This window comes from Macaca nemestrina, chromosome X, assembly GCF_043159975.1.
Source record: "Macaca nemestrina isolate mMacNem1 chromosome X, mMacNem.hap1, whole genome shotgun sequence".
NCBI classification, from domain to species: Eukaryota; Metazoa; Chordata; class Mammalia; order Primates; family Cercopithecidae; genus Macaca; species Macaca nemestrina.
In genome coordinates, this window is record NC_092145.1 from 112,856,988 (window position 1) to 112,877,468 (window position 20,481).

A 20,481-nucleotide genomic window follows, 5' to 3' on the forward strand; every position below is an offset into this window, starting at 1 on the left:
TCAGGACTGTGCTTGAGGCAATGAGAGCCATTTGCCAATTGGTAGGGCATTTGTCAATGACTTTGTCAGCTGGCAAGATGTGTGAATGGGGAATTCCCAATAAGGCAGTGATGTGTCAGCTGTGGGAGAATTTATAACTAGAAAGCCCTGGGCAAATAGCAATTGGAAATCAGTATAGGAAAATGTTTTAAAGTATTGACTGGAGAAATTATTCAAAGGTTACGGTTGATAATGCAGGTTCAGTGACCATTACTGCTGTTGCAGATCATCAGTGCTAATGCCAATGTCGAGAATTACTACCAGTATGTCAGAATTTAAGTAAAATATAAAAACCCAACATTTGGCATCCCTCATCCCCACTGGTCCCAGGGTGCTCACACCAGGTCATCAGCAACATGGGTTTGTTCCCAGGCACTACACGGAAACAGTGTCTGCTGGGTGGTAACTCTTTATTTCATTGTCTAGAAGAAAGATGGGAGTGGGAACAGGGTGGACACTGCGCAGGCTTCAGCTTCCACTCCGGCAGGATTCAGGCCATCCGGGTCCGCAGGGACTGCCAGGTGCACAGCCCTGGCTCCCGAGGCAGGCAGGCAAGGTGACGGGACTGGAAGCCCTTTTCAGAGCCTTGGAGGAGCTGGTCCGTCCACAAGCAATGAGTGCCACTCTGCAGTTTGCAGGGGATGGATAAACAGGGAAACACCTGGAAGGGAGGAGGGAGACATCTCTGAGGGTTTCTCCCTGCCTCCCCCATGGAGCAGAACTTCCTCTCCTCAGCTTTCAACACTGAGCCGCTGGGGAGACTTGCTCTCACCCCACCTAAGTACATACCCCAGGACAGCCCCTCCCATTGAGGGAAATGTCACTGGGTCCTGCAAGGTAACAGTAAGCCAGTAAATCAGTGTCCTGGAATGGTGGCTGGGGAATAGGCCCTGGGGGTCAGTCAGGTAGGTCCCCTGAGGAATTGTCCCAAAGGACAGGGAAAAACTGACAGTAGTAAGGGGCCCCACCCAGTTGGCGGCTAAGGAGTTTAAGCACAGGAATAGCCAGTGGGGCTCCAAGATAGTCATTGGGCTCAGAGGCCATCAGAAGCCATCAGGGAACAGGCTTGGACTAGCCAGGAGGTCAATGTAACACCCTCTGGTGTCTGGAATAGTCAGAGCTGCAGAGCAACAAGCAGATGTGCTGAGGAAGGGTCAGTGGGATTAGGGAACAGCACTTTGGGTTCTTGGAGAACATTCTGGGGAACGAAGAAACAATCCCAGGGGCTCAGGAACGGAGAGTGGGATTACAGAATAGTAACAAGGGAGAGTTAGAGGGACCAGGGACAGGCGATCACACGGTATTGGACACAGGGCAAGGGAGCAGCCAGAATTTGTAAGGGAGCAGTCTCGGGCTTGGGGAAATAGCAAGAGAGATCAGGGACAGCCCTTAGGGTTTGGGAGCAGCCACAGGGACACAGAATAGCCAGAGGGAGCAAGAAACAAGCCCACGATTTAGGGAAGGGCCGCGGAAGGATCTCCCGTTGGAGGTCAGGGTCCAGGTACTCACTGTGCATTCCTCACAGCCAACAGTGTAGGTCTTGGTGAAGCCCCGGCGCTGAGCTAAGCTCAGACTGTTCCAGGGAGCCACGAAACTGCAGGTGGTGATGTGCAAGAGTCCGTCCTGCAGTTTTCCTAAGGAGAAAGCGGGGGTAACCGACAAGCAGCTTTTGATTGGCTGAGCCGCCAGGCTGGCAAAGGCCCGGCCTTCTGATAGGCTGAAATTGGGATGGTACCCATTTCCAGTGGAACCATTCCCATCAGAGCCTCGCCCCCTCGCGGTTGCTAGGCCGCGCCCCAGGGACTGGTTGGCGTGGCACAGGGCGCGGGGACGGTGCCTCACCAGCAATGAGAAACTCCTCGCTGCGGTTGTGGGACCTGTGGAAGTATCCGCAGACACTCTCCATGGCGGGGGTGTAGACGAACCGGATGTCAGCGGCATCCCCTAAGGCCTGGAACCCTTTATACATCTGTTGATGGATGAGGGGAAGTGTCTCTTTTACTGACATAATCCTCCCACTCCAGGTTCTTCCCTGAAGTCACATAGCATCCCAAGATCACAGCCAACTTTCTTGCACCAACCAGTGGCCAGAAGTTTCTGTTTTGACCAGGAGGAAGATGTTAGAAAATGCTGGGAAAGGGGCGGGAGCAGGGGATACCTTGGTCATCTTGATCTCATAACGCTGGTATAAGGTGGTCTGGTTGACTTCTGGTGTCCCCACGAACTTGGCCCTGATGACTGCAGGAGAGGAGGGAAATATGAGTCAAATGGACTGCATGAGCCAATAAAAATAAGATCATCATCATCATAATACCAGCAACGTGCATACATAAATAGGGGTTATTGGATGCCAGACAGCACACTAAGTGATTTACACATTTGTTTATTGATTCATCTGTATGTTGAGTGTCTGTCTTCGCCAGGCACTGCTTAAGCCATTTTCATATATTCATTTGTTCATTTACTCCTCAAATATTTGGGAGTGCCCAGACATTCCCACTGGCCCATGCTATATTCAGTGTTGAGCCCAATCTCTCTCCCAGACAGCAAGATCCCATTGCAGTGGTTCCTGTACCCATCACCATTGTCCTGAATATGGTCTTCCTTACTGTGCTATAACAACTATCACCGAATATTTTTCTCTTTAACAGGAAATCAGGAGTACTAAGGGGCAGGGGTTAAAAGTTTAAACAAGATGGCCAGGGAAGGCCATCCTGAGAAGGTGACATTTGAGGCAGCCACCCATGTGGATACCTGGGGGGAAAGTGTACCAGGCAGAGGGAGCAGCCAGCACACAGGTCCTGTGGTGGGCTTGGGCACGGAGTACTCAAGAAAGTGTGAGGATGCCAATGTGGCTAAAGCAGAGGAAGAGCAGGGGCGAGTGGAATCATTCTAGAGGTAAGTGCCATCGTGAGCCCCACCGGACTGAGAGGGAAACCAAGGCAGAGTGTGTGGGCTGAGTGGGGTGAGGACTCACCGAGGTCGGAATTGCAGAAGGCCGTCTGTGGGTGGGGTAGGACACAGGTGCAGGCCCTGCTGGGGGCTATCAGCCACAGCAACAACAGGATGCCGGAAGCCAGGGGCTCAAAGGGGGCCATGGTGGGTTCTGTGGGGAAGAGGGATGTCAGGCAGGCCCCAGCCCAGCTGATCTGCTGACCTGGGCAGGTCATCCACCCCATCCTGCCCCGGGGCAGCCTATGGGGGGATTAGGGGACTGGATTTGGGCTTCAGGGGTTGGGAAGCTTGGGGATTTTAAGGGGATTGGGGAGCCCAGAGAATTTAGGGTTTAGAGAGTTGGGAAAGTTTAAATTATTGAGGGACTGAGTTGCGGGGTTATGGAGCTGTGGCACTTGGGGGAGAAGGGAGCTAAGGAAGCTTGAGGAATGAGGGGATTGGGGAATTCTGGAGGTTGAGGAGTTTGGGGGTGAGGAATTTGGGATTGGGGGCTGGAGGGGTTTGGAGGAGGCAGAGTTTAGGGGTTGTGTGTATTAAGAGATATAGGGGGCTGGGGGAATTTAGGGAGGTTGAGGAATTTGGAGGAGGTTGGGGATTTGGGGAGCTGGGGGAGTTTGGAGGTTGAGGGGGTTGGGGGAATTTGGGGGCTTAAGGCAATGGTGATACTTGAGGAATCTGAGGGCAAAAGAAGTTTGGGAGCTGGGGAGCTGGGAAACTGGGGATTGGGGAGATGGGGGAGTTCAGGGAGCTGCAGGGGTTAGCGGTGGGGATTTAGGAGGCGATGAGGGAAAGTGCTGGATGAAGGGATTTGCGGGGGATTTGGAAAGCATTTGTGATACTAGGGGGTCATGGGTTTGGGAGAGTTGGGGACGGATGTCAGGGGTTCTAGGGAGTTTGGAGCCTCAGGGTTGGGAAAGCGGTTCCAGCCTCCGACCCTCTTCCCCCTAGACTAGCCCAGGATCCTGGTACCCGCAGGCCAAGCTGAGTAGACAGGCATCTAGCACGGGAGTGCACGGGCCTGGTGGCCAGCACCCAAGCTGCGGCCCAGCCCCGGTTCCTGCTGGGCCATCCCGGGCCCTGCTTACCTCTCGTGTCTCTCTGGGCACTGGATCTGCGGCGATGGCGGCAGGGCCTGAGCGCTAGAGGATAAATGTCCACGCTAGGGGCGGGGGTGGCAGCGGGTGCGGAAACCACAGGCCTCCAGGCTTCCTGGATGCATTACTCATCCACCCACCATCAGTGCAGAAGCCAAGGGGCGGGCCGACGAAAGGAGATACACCCTCCTCCTCTCCCACCCCCCTCCTCTCCCTCTCCCTGGGCCTCGCCCGGGCCAGCCCCCTCCCCCACCTCCACGTCAGTCACTATTCCTTCCAAGGCGCCTCAGCGGAGAGCTTAGAGGCCGCATTCCCCCCAGCCCAGTCCCCTAAAGTCTCCAGAATCTATCCAATCACCCACATCCCCCAAGCTCCCTATGGCTCAAACCCAAATGAGTTCAGCCCTTCAACATTTATTGTGCATCTACTGTGTGCCAAGCACACAAAAATCCCTTGTTTTGTATGTCTGACATGCTGGTGAGGGGTGGCAGAGAGGAAACAAATTAAATAGCAGCAGTGGAGGGAGATAAGGCAGGTGAATGGGGAGGAACACAAAATGGGGAAACTGAGGCATGGAGTGGTTAAGTGACTTATCCAGGATCATAGAGTCAGTACATGGCAGAACTGAGACTGGAACTCAGGTGGCCAGGAACCAAAGCCAGGGTCTCAAAAAACACAGGCAAATAGCCGGCATTTATATAGCACCGACTGTATACCAGGCACTCAGCATAGTTTATCTCACTCAGAGCTCACAACAAATCTCTGAGATGGGTACCAGTTATTATTCCCATTTTACAGATGAGGAAATATGGGGTATAGAGGAACTGAAGAATTTTCCCAAGATCACAGGACATGGCCAGGATTCGAACTGAGGCTACCTGGCACCAGGATCGTAACTCAGGAGTGGCACCATCCTAGCAAGCAGGGAATGGTGCGGGTGAATGAATGAGCATTGGGAAGGGGGTGGCCATGAATGAAGGTGAAAGAAACAAGTGAGTGGGTCAGTAGAAAACTAGTCCCCACCCCATCCTGCCCTGCCCCTTCCCCACGGACCTATACCCCTGGTGGAGGGTGGGGTGGGGCAATCCTTGCCCACCAGCTTTTTGACAGTGCAGGAATCTTCCCTGGGGTTCTGATTAACACCCTTAATTTGAGGAGGATAGATCAATAATAATAATTGTAGTGATGATGGCAGCCGCTTATTGAGCACTTTCTGTATACTATGTGCTAAAGTATTTGTATAAATTATCTCATTCACTCGCCATACTCCCTTGCTAATTAAGTTTGATTAACTCAGGGATATTAGCCTAATAACAAGAACACAACAAAAACTACCAGCAGCCCTTACGGAGTGCTTACTGCGTATCCAGCACTGTTCTGGGTGGGAGGAAGGTGAGGAATAAGAAATTGCCTAACGGGTACAATGTACACTATTTGGTTGATGGGGACACTAAAAGCCCAGACTTCACCACTATGTAATATATACATGTCACAAAACTGTAGCTGTACCCTCTAAATCTAAATTTTTTTTTTTTTTTTTTTTTTTTTTGACGAAGTCTCGCTCTGTCACCCAGGCTGGAGTGCAGTGGCGCGATCTCAGCTCACTGCAACCTCCGCCTCCAGGGTTCAAGAGATTCTCCTGTCTCAGCCTCCTAAGTAGCTGGGATTACAGCCACACCACCACCACCCCCAGCTAATTTTTGTAGTTTTAGTAGAGATGAGGGTTTCACCATATTGGTCAGGCTGATCTTGAACTCCTGACCTCAGGTGATCCACCCGCCTCAGCCTCCCAAAGTGTTGGGATTACAGGCATGAGCCACCGCACCCAGCCTTCTAAATCTTTTTTTTTTTTTTTTTTTTTTTTTGAGACAGAGTTTTGATCTTGTTGCCCAGGCTGGAGTGCAATGGTAAGATCTCGGCTCACTGCAACCTCCACCTCCTGGGTTCAAGCAATTTCAAACAATTCTCCTGCCTCAGCGTCCTCAGTAGCTGGGATTACAGGCATACGCCACCACGCCTGGCTAATTTTTGTATTTTTAGTAGAGACAGACCATGTTGGCCAGGCTGGTCTCAAACTCCTGACCTCAGGTGATCCGCCCACCTCAGCCTCCCAAAGTGCTGGGATTACAGGCGTGAGCCACCGCATCCAGCCTAAATCTATTTTTTAAGAAAGCACTTGGCCGGGCATGGTGGCTCACACCTGTAATCCCAGCACTTTGGGAGGCCGAGGCAGGCAGATCGCTTGAGCTCAGGAATTCAAGACCAGTCTGGGTCTTGTTGAAATCCTGTATCTATTTAAAAAAAAAAAAAAAAAAAGCACTGTTCTAAAGTCTTTTTACAGACATTATCTCATGTAGTCAATCCCGATTGCCTCTTTGTTCATTAATGTTAGTTAAGGAAGAGATGTTAAGTCAATAATAACAACAGTACCCAACACTTCTTGAGGATCGAGGCTTACTATGTGCTCGATACCATGTAGAGCATTTTTCCCAAAATAACTAACTTATTTCTCACAATATCCCTGTGAGTTAGATATAGCTCATGTTCTCATTATACAGATGAGGCAACTTAGACACAAAAGGGCTGAGTTGCCGGGCGCGGTGGCTCAAGCCTGTAATCCCAGCACTTTGGGAGGCCGAGACGGGCGGATCACAAGGTCAGGAGATCGAGACCATCCTGGCTAACATGGTGAAACCCCGTCTCTACTAAAAATACAAAAAACTAGCCGGGCGAGGTGGCGGGCGCCTGTAGTCCCAGCTACTCCGGAGGCTGAGGCAGGAGAATGGCGTGAACCCGGGAGGTGGAGCTTGCAGTGAGCTGAGACCCGGCCACTGCACTCCAGCCTGGGCGACAGAGCGAGACTCCGTCTCAAAAAAAAAAAAAAAAAAAAAAAAAAAAAAAAAAAAAAAAAAAAAAAAAAAAGGGCTGAGTGACCTACCCAGGAATGAGAATGAAGAAATGGCTCTGTTGTGGGGAGTTGGGGGGGGACAAAAACAGGGAGGAAGGGAAGTAAACCAAACAAATCTGTAGGAGCTGATTGTGAAAGTGGGACAGTGAGAGTGAATGAGACGGGGCTGAGTAACCTGGTGCCTCCGAGGGAGAAGTGAGGGCAGGGAAAGTCCTGCCTTGGCCCCTCACTGACTCTGGTTCTGACGCCAACTCTTTGAAACCTGAGTCAGCACAGAGTTTTGCCGACTGTTTACATGAGGAATCGTGTGGATCTGGTTATTGTGCGGTTTTGAAATGCAGAGTGGGAGGGGTGTTCATGGAGGGGTGTGTGACCATGTGGGAAGCTGGATGGGTGTGGAGGACCATGGGGGTTCAGGGGGCATGTGCAAACTGGACACCTGACAATGCCCACAGCATACCAGGTGCTTGGGTCTCATTGTGCTCTTTGTGCAGATGGGGAAACTGAGGCTCAGAGAGGGGTGTCCTTCATGGCCTTAGGAAGAGGAAAAGCCAAGATTCAGACCTAGGGCTTTCCAGGAGCTCCCAGAGTCAGAGTTCAAAGCACTCTGCACGCACACATGTATGGGCACACACACATATACAGAGCGTTGTGCTCAGGTTCAAGTCCAGAGGAAACAAAGACAGTCAAGGAAAAGAGGCACCTAGAAACCTCAGGGTTGTTGGGGGAGGTATGGGTGTGTACGCACAGCTCTCTGGTGTGTTGTGTGTCCATTGCTAAGAGTCGAGCGTGTGCCTGTGTGTTTTGTGTGTTGCTTCTGGGAGTTATCTACCAGCCTCGGCAAAGCAGGTCTGGGTTGCATATATAACTATGAGTGCATTATGCACTTCTGTGTGCTGTGTGCACGCCTGGGTGGTACTGTATACATCCACCTCGGCATCATTTCCCTGGCCTGCTGCCCAGAGACGCCCCAAACCCCCGTCCCAACAACGTGCCTCTCAGCCCACCTCATAATGACGCCAGTCATTTGGGAAATGAGGAAGGGGGGGTTGCAGAGGGAGGCCTGAAGTTCAATCGGTCACCCTGAGTCTGCGGGCTTCCTGTGCCTGTCGGGAACTGGGAACCACCACCGCCCCAGCAGCCCCTCCGGGAATGCCATCTCTCTACCTTGTCAGCGAGAGGGAGAGTCACCACAGGGGCACTGTGCAGCTGCGCTGTGGGGGTGAGGGGGGGAGCAGGGAGCCTGGGGCCGTCCAACCTGGTTTCCTCTACCTCATCCGGGAGCGGGGGAGACTTGAGGTATCCCTCTCGCCTGAATGTGTGACTGTGTGTGTGTTGGGGTGGGGATGCCCGGGAATGTTTTCTGCAAACTGAGTTGTGTGTGTCTCTGGTTGTGTGTAGCTTCTCTGTATTGTATATGTGGCAAGGCATGTTGTGTGTGTGTCTAGATATACTTTTTGTGTGCCCAGGAATGTGGCGTGGGTTGTTACGGGTCCCAGTGGTGATGTGAGTACCTAGAAGTGCATACACCTCTGTGTGTTGTGTAGGACCTTATTTGCTGTGCATTTGCCTAGGGGTGTTGTATGTGCGCCTGTGTGTTGAGTACATGCCCGGTTTTGTGGAGTGTGCCTGTGGAGTTGTGTGTGTCTCTTGATTGCACGGGTAATCTTTTGTGTTGTGTGTGTTCCCCTGACAGTGATGTGGGTTTGCGTGAGGGGAGGGAATCTGGGTGTGTGCCCAAAAGTATTGATAGTGTGCTTAAGGGTGTCGAGTGTGTGCTGCCCAGGAGTGCTGGCTGCTGACCCACGCTATGGGCACCTGGCTGGCTGAATGACTGTGTGGGTGTCTGTGCTGCCCTAGAGCTACATGTGCTTTGAGTCTGTGTTGGCCGTCAATCTCAATGTGCACTGGCATCTCTGGGTTTGGCGATGTACATCTGAGTTCCAAGGGCTCATGCCTCTCAGTAGTTTATGTGTGCAGGTGAGGCTTACATACAAGGTTGGGCTGAGGGGTTCAGTCACTACATGCTCATCCCCCCACCCCACACACGCTTGCCTCACTATCATCCATCCACTGTAAAAACAAACTTTCTTTTTACCGGAACAGTCCCCCACGCTCATGCCATGCCTCTGGCCGGGAAAGCAGGGGCGGGACATCTGGAACTTGGTGGTGGGGTGGAGGGAGGGACAGACAGACAGGGCTCTGGGTTCAATTCTGGGCCCGGAGGTGGAGACACTGTGTGACCCCCAGCTGCTGCCTGCCTGTCTCTGACCCATGTGTCCTGGGAAGTGGCTCATAATGCAGTTCCCACTGGCCGGGATCCCCTCAGTACCCCCCCACCCCTGGAGGTCACCCTTTCTGCCCTGACCATGTGTCCTCTGCCTTTTTCCCACCAGCTCAGCAGCACAACATACCCTGTGGTTGTGAAGATGGGGCACGCACACTCTGGGATGGGCAAGGTGAGTCTCTGGCTGGGCTGCGCATAGGTAGATGTGTATTTGTGCAGTGCACACCAGTCATTCTGTGTGATCGTGTGTCCTGGGGTGTCATTATCTATCAAGTTGGTGCAAAAGTAATTGCAGGTTTTGCCAGTTCTTATGGTAAAAACCACAATTACTTTTGCACCAACCTAATAGATTTTTGTTTTCTCACATTCAGCTGACCTCATCGACCCCTTTTTCCTCCTGCATTCAGCCAATTTTGTGTGTATTTTGCTTCTGTCTCCAGCATTGTGTCTGTGTGTACATGTATGCCTGTGCTGAACACACATGAGTATGATCTTTTGTGTTCCAAAGTCTCGGGGTCCTGTGTGCTTTACATCCATCTGATTTTGTCTGTGTGTATGTGGAAAGTAGACCTGTAATTTGTTTGTGTCCAAGTTTCTGTATCTTTGCATGTTGTGTGTACAACTGATTTTGTGTCTGGATGCCTATATTAGTATATTGTATATACACAGTTTTTTCACAGCTTTAGTGAGGGATAATTCACACACCCTACAACTCAGCCATTTAAAGTAGACAATTCAATACTTTTTGGTATGATCAGTGTTCTACACACCCAACTTTGTGTCTGTGTGTACACGTACAAAACAGGAGACGCACGATCATGCCTGCTTGAGCGCCTTGGCATGTCCACCTAATTTTTGTGTACTCACCTCACCTGTGTGTCATGTGTACATGCTCCCCCAGGCACCCCCACTCCCCACAGCTGCCCTATCCTGACCAGGCCCTGATCCTTGCCCTCACGTCCACAGGTCAAGGTTGACAACCAGCATGACTTCCAGGACATCGCAAGTGTTGTGGCACTGACCAAGACGTATGCCACCGCCGAGCCCTTCATCGATGCCAAATATGACGTGCGTGTCCAGAAGATTGGGCAGAACTACAAGGCCTACATGTGAGTGGAGAAACTGAGGCCCCGGGAGGGGTCCCCTGCCTTGCCCCATGCAGCCGAGGTGCCTCTGAGCCTCTGTCCCCCTTGTTCCCCAGGAGGACGTCAGTGTCAGGGAACTGGAAGACCAACACTGGCTCTGCGATGCTGGAGCAGATCGCCATGTCTGACAGGTGGGCAGCCCAAACTCAGGGTGTGAGGGGAAGGGTGGGTGGGAGCGCAGCAGCTCAGGTCAGAGACTGACAGGCTTCCCCGACCTTTGTCTTGGCAGATACAAGCTGTGGGTGGACACATGCTCAGAGATTTTTGGGGGACTGGACATCTGCGCAGTGGAAGCACTACATGGCAAGGACGGAAGGGATCACATCATTGAGGTGGGAGCACCCAGGGGTAGGTGGGGCAGAGGGAGGAACAGCTGCCAGGCAGCAGCAGTGCGAACGGAAGCACTCCATGGCACAGAGGTCCTCAGCCAACAGCAATGTGCTTGGTACACAAGGGGCCATCCCTTGCAATGGCAGAACACTCAGTAAACTCTAGACTGAACTTGCACATCCCTGGTGAATAGCAAAACCCTTATTAGATTGTTAAGTGCTCTGGGAATTGAGACATCTTGGTGAATGACAATGCACTTAGTAACCTTTATTCTGTGAACTGGACCAACAGCAAAGCATTTTGGAAAGGACAAAGTGCCTAGAAAACCATGAAGCAGGGATCCGCAAACATTTTTGGTAAAGGAGCAGACGGTACATATTTTAGGCTTTGTGGGCCATGCAGCCTCTGCCGTAACTACTCAACTCTGCAAAAGCAGCCATAGATGATACGTTAAACAAAATAGGTGTGGCTGTGTTCCAAAAAAACTTCGTTTATGGACATTGAAATTTAAATTTCATGCCATTTTCGCATGTTATAAAATCTTTCGAATTTTTTCGACTGTTACAAAATGTAAAAACCCATCCTTAGCTCATGGGTCACACAGAAGCAGGTGGTGGACCAGGTTGGGCTCGCAGGCCCTAATTTGCCCAGCCCTGCTCTGAAGCACCTTCTAAGCTGTAAGGTACCTTGGAACAGACAAACCTCCTCACTGTGCACTATCAGTGCCTCAGACACTGGGGCTCAGTGGTGGCCATGCCCTCCGCCGACTGAAAGCACAGTGTTACTGCTGCCTCAGGTGCGAGGCCTGCCTCTCCCCTCAGGGATCCTTTCCTTCCCCCAGGTGGTGGGCTCCTCCATGCCGCTCATTGGTGACCACCAGGATGAAGACAAACAGCTCATCGTAGAGCTCGTGGTCAACAAGATGGCTCAGGCCCTGCCCCGGCAGCGACAGCGGGATGCCTCCCCTGGCAGGGGCTCCCACAGCCAGGTCAGGCCCCTGGCGCTGAGCTAGTGGCTTGAGCTAGTGTGGGGAGGCCGGCCCTGGGTCATACTGTGCCATGAAGCTGACAATCTGTAGGCTCACAGCATCACCTTTGCACACATGTGGCTGCGATTGCCAATTGTTTAAAACATTGATAAGCAGCTGCTGCCCTGACTTCCCTGAGCACCTCCCTGCCCTGCCCCTGGGAACAGGTCCCCCACCCCACAACCCAGCGTACCCTCAGCTCAGCCACAAGTGGGGCAACACCCAGCGCACAGGGAACCTGTGTCATCATTGGCTGATGCTCCACTGGCTGGTAACTATTTTTAACCTCTCCTGCTCCATTCCTCTGCCACAGACTCCCTCCCCAGGGGCCCTGCCCTTGGGCCGCCAGACCTCCCAGCAGCCCGCAGGGCCCCCGGCTCAGCAGCGACCCCCACCACAGGGTAAGTGAGAGGCTGGCGGTCTCAGTCCCCTCCCTCAGCCCGCCATCTCTTACCCGCTCACTCTCACGTGTGCTCACTCTCTCTCTCTCTCTCTGTCCCCCAGGCGGCCCTCCACAGCCGGGCCCAGGCCCCCAGCGCCAGGGACCCCCATTGCAGCAGCGCCCGCCCCCGCAGGGCCAGCAGCACCTTTCAGGCCTTGGACCCCCAGCTGGCAGCCCCCTGCCCCAGCGCCTTCCAAGTCCCACCTCAGCGCCCCAGCAGCCCGCGTCCCAGGCAGCGCCGCCGACCCAGGGTCAAGGCCGCCAATCCCGGCCAGTGGCGGGAGGCCCCGGGGCGCCTCCAGCAGCCCGCCCGCCCGCCTCTCCCTCTCCCCAGCGTCAGGCGGGCCCCCCACAGGCTACCCGTCAGACATCCGTCTCCGGCCCGGCTCCGCCAAAGGCCTCTGGGGCCCCACCGGGCGGGCAGCAGCGCCAGGGCCCGCCCCAGAAACCCCCGGGCCCAGCCGGCCCCACACGCCAGGCCAGCCAGGCGGGTCCCGTGCCCCGCACTGGGCCACCCACCACGCAGCAGCCTCGGCCCAGCGGCCCGGGCCCCGCTGGACGTCCCAAGCCACAGCTGGCCCAGAAACCCAGCCAGGACGTGCCGTCACCCGCCACCGCCGCTGCAGGGGGACCTCCGCACCCCCAGCTCAAGTAAGGGGACCCCTACAGCAGCCCCCGCCTTGCTGCTCACAAAGCGGGCCCCTGCCCCAGTAGAGTAGCCCTAGCTCCCTTGCTCCTCAGACCCAGGTCCTATGCAGGGGTCCCACGAACTCTCTCCAGCCTGAGCCAAGCCCTTCCCCCAAGCTTTCGCTCCTCCCGGCCCACCAGAGGCTCCACACCCCCACCCCAGGAATTTGGTGCTAGAATCCCATAGAAACTGCCCTCTGTTCGAATTCCTCCTCATAGGCCCTGGGAAAGTTTCCTCCTCCAAGGCCTCCCAGGCACCTGGCTGACCCACCGTCTGCAACTTCCTGCCCAGCCCAGAGCCTTCCCTGCCAAACTGGCCCTCCCCCTCCCAACCCATCCCTAAAACTCCTGGCCTGAGTCCTAGTCCTCCTATCATCTCGCTCTTCCACTCCACCCTCATACTTTTCCTCCTTCTCCACATCCTTCTGGCCCATCTCAGTCTCCCTGAGAATCATCAACCATCTGCTTCTTCTGGTCCATTCCAACTCCCACTCCAGCTCAGACGTCCTCCCTGCCCCACCCAGTTGCTCTGCCTTAGGCTGACTTGCTCAACAGCCTGTCCTTGGTCCAAGCCCTTCCTAGGCCCTCCTGGACACCTCACCCTTAGACTGGAAACCTCCCTGCTCATCTTCCCCTTTGTATCAAACTAGCCAAGAATTCAGAGAAGCTTCTGCCCAGGACTCTTCCCATGAATCCCACACTTCACCCTGGATCCAAGTCCTCCCAGCCTGTCCCAGATCTCGCCTCCCTGGCCCAGGACTCCACCCACTCCACCTGAGTCCTCCCAGCCTTGAGAACCTGTTAGGGTCCAGGCCCATGGTGGCGGGTGGGGAGGTCACAGGCACAGCCCCAGAATCAGAGGGGCAGGGCTGGGGCCGGGCCTGGGGTAACGTTGTGTTTCTCTCCCCTTCCTCCCCTTCCTCTTCCCCCTTCCTCCCACGCCTCCACCTTGTCTCTCTCTAGCAAATCCCAGTCTCTGACCAATGCCTTCAACCTTCCAGAGCCAGCCCCGCCCAGGCCCAGCCTTAGCCAGGACGAGGTGAAAGCTGAGACCATCCGCAGCCTGAGGAAGTCTTTCGCCAGCCTCTTCTCCGACTGATACCCCACACTGAGAACCCCAAAATCCCTGGGCAACCCTTCTCTGGGCCCTGAATCCATTTCTCACTTTTGGAGTCTCCACATCCCTTGAGAACCCATCTCCTGGTTCTCCAAGATTCCACCTCTCATTCCTCAAGATCCCTGAGTACCTTGAGAAACCTGACTCCTCCTGGCCCTAAATCCAGTTCTCACATGTGGAATCCCCAAGTCCTTTTAGAACCCCACTCCTGGTCACTTCAAGATCTACTTCTGTTTTAGGACCTCCAGATTCCTGAAGACCTCCGACCCTGGTTTCCCCAGAGGGCCTTTTCCTTCCTGGAAGTGCCCAAATACCAGGCAACCCATTGCAAAATCCCTTCCTGGAGCCCTGAAGTTCCTGGAAAACCCTATTTTTGGTCCCAAATCTCTCCAGCACACCTATTTCCCATCAGAATTTTCCAAATCCTCAAGAAACCCCTACTGTTGAGCCTCTTCCCATGGATCTTCCATCCCTCTGAAGATCCACATCTTCAAATGCCACCCAACACCAGCCCCCTCAACCTCATTCAATACCTTGGGAGCTCCTCCCACTTCCAGGACCCCTCGGTTCCCCCAGGGACTCCCTCCCCAGTTTCCTGCCTCTGACAGCTGTCTTTAAATATGCAAATTCCACTCATCTTCCCAGAATCCTTTGCACACGGAAGGCCAGTGGTCTCCGCTTCCCCACCTTTGCCGTGATGTCTGTGTCTGTGACTGACGTGGCCTCCTCTTGTGCCGTGCTTGGCATATGTGGTCCTCGTTCATCGTGCCGCCTGTGGTGATGCGTGCAGTGACGCTGTTTATGTGGTCCGCACCTCCCCCTGACCTCCACTCCTTGCCTGGACTCATCCCACCCCTCAGCGGCTCTGAACCCCAAGAGAAGAGTCGGGAAACAAAATAAACAAGCAAAGGCCCAGCAGAATTCTGTGCTTCTTGGTGAAGAAAGAGGGGAGTCCTTGAATGGCGGGGGAGACACAAAAGGGACCCCCCAAAATCCACATGGGGTGCTGGGAACCCCAAAATCCAGTGGAAGGCACATCGGGCACAAATTCCAGAGAGGTTCTGAGTGGAATCCCTGCCACAAATCCCAGCCATTGGAGATGGAGGAGCTCCCAAAATTTAGAAGTATCCCCAAAGCCAAGAGGAAACCAAATGATGGAGGAGGCAGGGGGCTCAGTCTTTGGGGGACCCCAATTCCAGAAGAACTGGAAAAGCACATGGGGACCCCCCTCATCTCCCAGGGTGGGGAATGGGGGATCCTGAGGCAGCATCAGGGCAGAGACGAACATTGATTGGCTGGTGGGCTAGGCTCCTTGGCGTGGAGGGCTGAGACTGGCTCCCCGGTGGCTTGGGCGGGGCCTAAGGCACAAGGCGGGCTGCGCTGAGTAGGCAGGCAGGCAACTCATCAGCCTGGGTGCGGTGCAAGGAGGGTTCCGAGGCACTCCGCTCAATCTTGGGGAGTGACCGTTGCAGCAGCTCAATTGTGGCCAGGATCTGAGGGCAGGTGGGGGTGAGGAGGGGTGTCCAGAGCCCTATGGGCATCCCAACAGCCCCAGGCCCCAGCCTCATGGGGAAACACACACACACACACACACAAACACACACACACACACACACACACAACCTCTGAGCTTTCACATTCACATCTGCCTCCATCTCAGTCTTCCTCCATCCCAGAGTCACCCACCCAAGGTGTCCAGCCCTCCTACCCAGCCCACCTGGGGGAAGAGGGGCCGTTCCTCCCGCTGGAACTTGAGGCAGTCAGACAGCAGGCGCCGCATGGCCTTGGGGCAGTTGCTAGAGATTTTGCTGAGGTCCGGGGACAGATAGCCACGGCCCACCATAAAGATAATCTGGGGGCAGAGGGGGGCAGGAAAGGGGTGATCTGGGGTCAGGGGCTGGGAGGCCCAAGGAATTTTGTATTGAGGGGTTTGGGAGGTTTATTTTTAGCGAACTGGGGTACTGTCAGTATCGGGGCCCAGAGGATTCTCCATCGCTGAGGACTTGGGAGGATTCTCTGCTTTCAGAACAGAGGGATTCAAATTTGGGGTTCAGGATGGTAGGTATCTGGGGCTCAGAGGATTATAGGCCCACGAGTTTCTAGGAGGCTTAGGGACCTGGAAAGTACTGAGTCTCAGGGAAACATGGAGTTCTGGGTCTGGGGGAGCTTGTACTTCTGTGCGGGTCTGAGGCCTAGAGGGTTCTAGGTACCCCGGCCCTGAGGCCTGCTAGATACCTGAAGGCCTAGGTGACTGTGGGTGCCTGTGACTATTCCAGAAGCACAAAGGGGCTCTGTTTCTGGGGAGAAATGGGATGCTGGGAGAAATGAGATCTGGGGGATTTTGAGTACCCAGAGCAGAGGACTATAGGCGTCTAGGGATACAGAGGGCTTTGGGGTATGTGGGGGCCTTGGAGGATTCTAGGTATAGAGATTCGGGGTATTCTGGACTTCGAGGATTTTTGTCCCAGAGGGCTGTGGATGTGAGAAGAGGGAAGTTGGGGTAGGGGAGACCCAGAGAATTTATTGTAGGTGTCTGGAGCCCAAGGGATTCTGGGAGTCTTTATCCCACAAAATTTTAGGTTTCTGGGGAAAGGGTGGCATTCATCAGTGCAAAAAGGAGGGGATGTGGGGTATGGATGCCTGAGGGGATCCGTCAGCCCAGGGAACTGTGGGTAAGGTGTGGGGCTCACCTGGTCACGGCAGCCAATGTGGCTGTAAGGCAGTGAGCCAGTCATGAGCTCGTAGAGCACAACCCCGTAGGCATAGACATCTGACTGGAAGCTGTAGGGGTTCGGGTCCTGCATACGGATCACCTCAGCTGCCTACAACAGGCCAGACCAGGCAGGGGGACCACAGAGGTCAGCAAATGGCTGGTCCACAGTCCCAGATCCCACTGGCCACACAGAGCCACCCACATGAGGTGGGACGTGAGGAGTCCAGACACCCACACCTGGCACAGGCATCCCCGTTCCCACTCGGCCCCACACACCCCAATCCTGGAGCCTACATCCCCACGTACCCCCCATCCAGCCTGGCCCAACTCACCATCCACAGCACAGAGCCTGAGGGCTGCTCCAAGGGCTGGGCCCCGCTCCATCGAGTCTTCACTGTGGCCAAGCCAAAGTCACCGATCTTCACCGTGAGCCCCTCATGTAGGAAGATGTCCGCCAGGGTCAAGGACCACTACAGGGACTCCTAATAGCCATGCCTCTCACCCTGCCTGGGAGGTTCCTATTGGTGCCCTTATACCACTCATCCCTCTGATCCTGACCAGGAGCCCCTTAATATCACACCAACTATCTAGAACCTTGACATGGGCAGGGAATGCCTGCTAGTGCCCCCCACACTCAGCCCCGCTGTTGACTCTGAACAGGAAGCCCCTCGGAGGGCACCAGAACTCACTATGCCTCTGATGCTGACCATAATGCCCTCCACAACTGTCACACATCAGACTCTAACCAGAGTTGCCAAGAATGGTACCTGAACCAGCCACACCTCTGACTTCAGACTAACAGGCTGCCATTAAAGCCCCCTGGCTGGCCACAGTTCTGCCACCTGGCAAGGAGCTCTGGGACACATGCCCCTCTTTTGTAATTCCCAGAACCCCCACAAGAGGCATCCTTCTAAGCCCTTGCGCCCACCCCCTCAACCCCAGTCCAGGGACAGATACTGTTAGACTTGAGATCTCGGTGGATGATGTTCTTGGCATGGAGGTAGCTGTGGGGGTGGAGGCAGGTGGTGGATTGGCTGGGGGTTACCTCATTTCCCCCACCCTTTCCCCCCACCCCTCCCCAGGCTGGGAGGCTCACTCCATGCCCTGGGCAGTCTGCCGGGCCACGTCGATGAGCTGGACCATGTCGAAGCGCGTGTCGGCCACATGCAGGTGATGGTAGAGGCTGGAGCCTTCACACCACTGTGTGATGATGGCGAATCCCGGCCGGGTCATGAAGCCCATAAACAGCAAGATGTTGACATGTCGCGTCTTCCTGCAGGCAGGGAGGGCAATGTCAGAGGTGGGGAGGAAAAATAGTGACTGTCACTTACTGTGACTTACTGTCACAACAGGAGTGGCACTGTTCTTTACCTTCTTCGGTCATTCATTTTCACCCTGTCTTTTGGGGCACTCAGGACCACAGCATTGCCAGATTTCATGAATTTGTGAGATGTGTTTACTGGGCTATGATTCTCTGCTGTGGGCTTATATGCGAAGCTTCCCCATCCGGAGCTTCCCCATCCGAGTCTCCCAACAAAAGCAGGAGGGAGGAATTGCTGCCCCTCCCCCTCCCTGCCTACAGCAGCATTTCTAATCATTAACATCCCCCACCCCTCTGACTCTGACCATTACCTGGGTCTGTGACCATCTCACAGATGAGAAGGTAGAATGCCAACCTTCCTCATTGATGTATCAATATAATATGGATAGATGCAGGATTAAAATACCAGTGATATGTGATGATTAGAGCCTGTTCAGCACCATGAGAAGCTTAGAGGTAAAGAGCTTGGAGTCTGGACTCATCTTCAAATCTAGGCCTCACCAGGTACTCACTGTACAACCTTGGGAAGGACATTTAACCTCTCTGGGCCTCAGGTTCCTCAACTGTAAAACTGATCATTGTATTAGCTACCTTATTCTCTGTAACATAATTGTGCCCATTTGACAGAGAGGAAAAGCCCATGGCGGCATCCCCCGGGTTGGTAGAAGCTATCCAGTACTACCTGTAGTATATAGGTATACAGTACTATACTACATAGTAACTAGAGCAGCAAAAAGGAGACACCTGGCTTTCTTAGCATGACTAGATGAATACTGTATTGATTACATATTATAGCAATTATAAAAATTAAGCAATGATTAGATTATGGTGATGATAATATTGTTTAAATCAAGGCATTAGAATTAATGAATAACAAGAACCAACACTATAAATAGAACATTACCGTTGTAGTCCAAGCAGAGGGGAAGGAAAGATGCAAGCCTTCCTGGCAATGCGGTAACGAGAATGGTGGCCCACACCCAGACCCAGTTCGCAGCGGCAAATAAGAAGACCCACATTTTGGAGGCAGAGCCATTCATTAATAACCCAAACAACTGCATGATCACAGGTCCTCTAAACATACCCATTTCCCAGAGGGGAAAGGGACGCCCTTCAGAAAGAAACAACTTCTGATGATGGTTTAACAACACAAACACAGGTGATGTCCAGGAAGCACTCCAAGCATGGCCTCTTCCCAGAGAGGTGCCAAGGCCGGGCCTGCCACTCCCATCCACGCAAATGTGCCACCTCACCTGAGCACCTGCATCTCATTCTTGAAAGCTTGGGCCTGCTCAGCTGTGGGCTGGGACACCTTGAGCACCTTCACAGCCACATCGCCATGCCACCGCCCTCGAAACACGGTGCCAAACGAGCCCGTCCCGATCCTCTTCAGCAGCTGCACCTCACTGGGTGGTACTTCCCAGTAATAGCCTGAGTCCCGGTACCCCAGGTTCTTCTGTGGGCCAGATGGGTGGCATCTAAGAGGCCTGCCCACATCCCTCATCCCACATCACTCAGCCTTGGTGCTCCCAAAAGGATCGCCCTCAAGCATACCACTTTCTTCTTGTCATCGGCCAAGGACTTCCGCTCACGCTGCTCTGCTGGTGACTTGGAATGTGGGGACTTCCTCCCCGAGGACACGCTGGCTGGGCTGGGGCTCCCCCGGGGGGTTCCATCACCACCTCCTCTACTACTGGCAGCTGCAGTTGCAGAAAGGATATGAGTGGAGGCAAGTGGGGCAGCGGGGGTCAGGGTGCAGGCACGGGGGACTCACCATCAGTGCTGAAACTCTGGCCAGTGAGCTAGAATAAGAGGGACAGGAGTCAAAAAGAGGGCATGGAGGCCAACAGGAATGGCTCTCCCCTCTGCCCAGTGGTCCCTGGCATTGTTCCCCACAGCACCAACCTGGATGAGGTTGGAGTCCATGGGGGCCGTGGTGCTGACCATATGGACGTTGGGAGTGGATGTGGAGCGGATGCGCTGCAGGGGGGCGTTGGCCGGGGCAGGGAAGGGGAAGTGCTCCGGGTCACAGTGCTGAGTGTGAGGCCTGCCAGGCGAAAGGCTGTGAAGTCACTGCCAGGAATCAGAGAACCAAGAAAGCCCCCACTCCACCCCCAGCCATAAACATGCATTTAGCTCACACAGAGCGAATGTCCACTGGCAGTACTATTATTCATTGCTTCAAGAAACATTTATTGAGTGCCTGCTGTGTGCCAGATACCATTCTAGGTGGTGGAGATAAAACTGTAAAACAAAATAACAGTTCTTGCCCTCGTGGGGCTGAAATAAAAAACAAATATATAATATGCCTGATGGTGATAGGTGCAATAAAGAAAAATAGTAAAGCAAAATAAGGAGACACAAAGTGTTCCTAGAAAGTGTCAGGAAAGGATTCTCTGAGAAGGAGGTGACATTG

The 20,481-nt window shown here is 53.9% G+C and overlaps 3 protein-coding genes across 5 annotated transcripts in view; 1 reads left to right on the forward strand and 2 right to left on the reverse strand.

Annotated features, from left to right (window-relative positions):
* LOC105463904 (synapsin I) overlaps positions 1-14,952 on the forward strand; it is a 50,186-nt gene extending 35,234 nt beyond the window's left edge. The window contains exons 6-13 of one of the 2 annotated variants that reach the window (XM_011711326.2): positions 9,393-9,455; positions 10,250-10,392; positions 10,485-10,559; positions 10,658-10,760; positions 11,600-11,746; positions 12,099-12,186; positions 12,290-12,878; positions 13,878-14,952. In XM_011711326.2, the coding sequence (XP_011709628.1) occupies positions 9,393-9,455; positions 10,250-10,392; positions 10,485-10,559; positions 10,658-10,760; positions 11,600-11,746; positions 12,099-12,186; positions 12,290-12,878; positions 13,878-14,013 (1,344 nt within the window). In that variant the 3' untranslated portion in view covers positions 14,014-14,952. The remainder of the gene's footprint in view (positions 1-9,392; positions 9,456-10,249; positions 10,393-10,484; positions 10,560-10,657; positions 10,761-11,599; positions 11,747-12,098; positions 12,187-12,289; positions 12,879-13,877) is intronic. The other variant, XM_011711334.2, reaches the window with a different exon arrangement.
* Positions 433-4,238, reverse strand: LOC105463896 (TIMP metallopeptidase inhibitor 1). Its single transcript, XM_011711314.2, has 6 exons — positions 4,080-4,238; positions 3,017-3,145; positions 2,198-2,277; positions 1,882-2,008; positions 1,549-1,673; positions 433-700 (listed from the first exon to the last, which is right to left on the reverse strand). The coding sequence occupies exons 2-6, from the start codon at positions 3,135-3,137 to the stop codon at positions 530-532; spliced, it is 624 nt and encodes a 207-aa protein (XP_011709616.1). The 5' UTR covers positions 3,138-3,145; positions 4,080-4,238; the 3' UTR covers positions 433-529.
* Positions 14,929-20,481, reverse strand: part of LOC105463916 (A-Raf proto-oncogene, serine/threonine kinase) — a 90,608-nt gene continuing 85,055 nt past the window's right edge. For both annotated transcript variants that reach the window (XM_011711345.3, XM_011711360.3), the window contains 10 exons: positions 19,971-20,112; positions 19,840-19,867; positions 19,620-19,765; positions 19,319-19,521; positions 17,841-18,017; positions 17,702-17,748; positions 17,077-17,195; positions 16,722-16,853; positions 15,749-15,883; positions 14,929-15,524 (listed from right to left, as the gene is read on the reverse strand). In XM_011711345.3, coding sequence (XP_011709647.1) covers positions 15,390-15,524; positions 15,749-15,883; positions 16,722-16,853; positions 17,077-17,195; positions 17,702-17,748; positions 17,841-18,017; positions 19,319-19,521; positions 19,620-19,765; positions 19,840-19,867; positions 19,971-20,112 — 1,264 coding nt within the window. In that variant the 3' untranslated portion in view covers positions 14,929-15,389. The remainder of the gene's footprint in view (positions 15,525-15,748; positions 15,884-16,721; positions 16,854-17,076; positions 17,196-17,701; positions 17,749-17,840; positions 18,018-19,318; positions 19,522-19,619; positions 19,766-19,839; positions 19,868-19,970; positions 20,113-20,481) is intronic.

Bases quoted from the DNA above. Each gene is read 5' to 3' on its own strand.
- LOC105463896 (XM_011711314.2), bottom strand. From the start codon at position 3,137: ATGGCCCCCTTTGAGCCCCTGGCTTCCGGCATCCTGTTGTTGCTGTGG. The intron at 2,009-2,197 runs GTATCCCCTGCT...ATCCATCAACAG, and splicing joins ATGAGATCAAGATGACCAAG to ATGTATAAAGGGTTCCAGGC. The intron at 1,674-1,881 runs GTGAGGCACCGT...CTTTCTCCTTAG, and splicing joins CGAGGAGTTTCTCATTGCTG to GAAAACTGCAGGACGGACTC.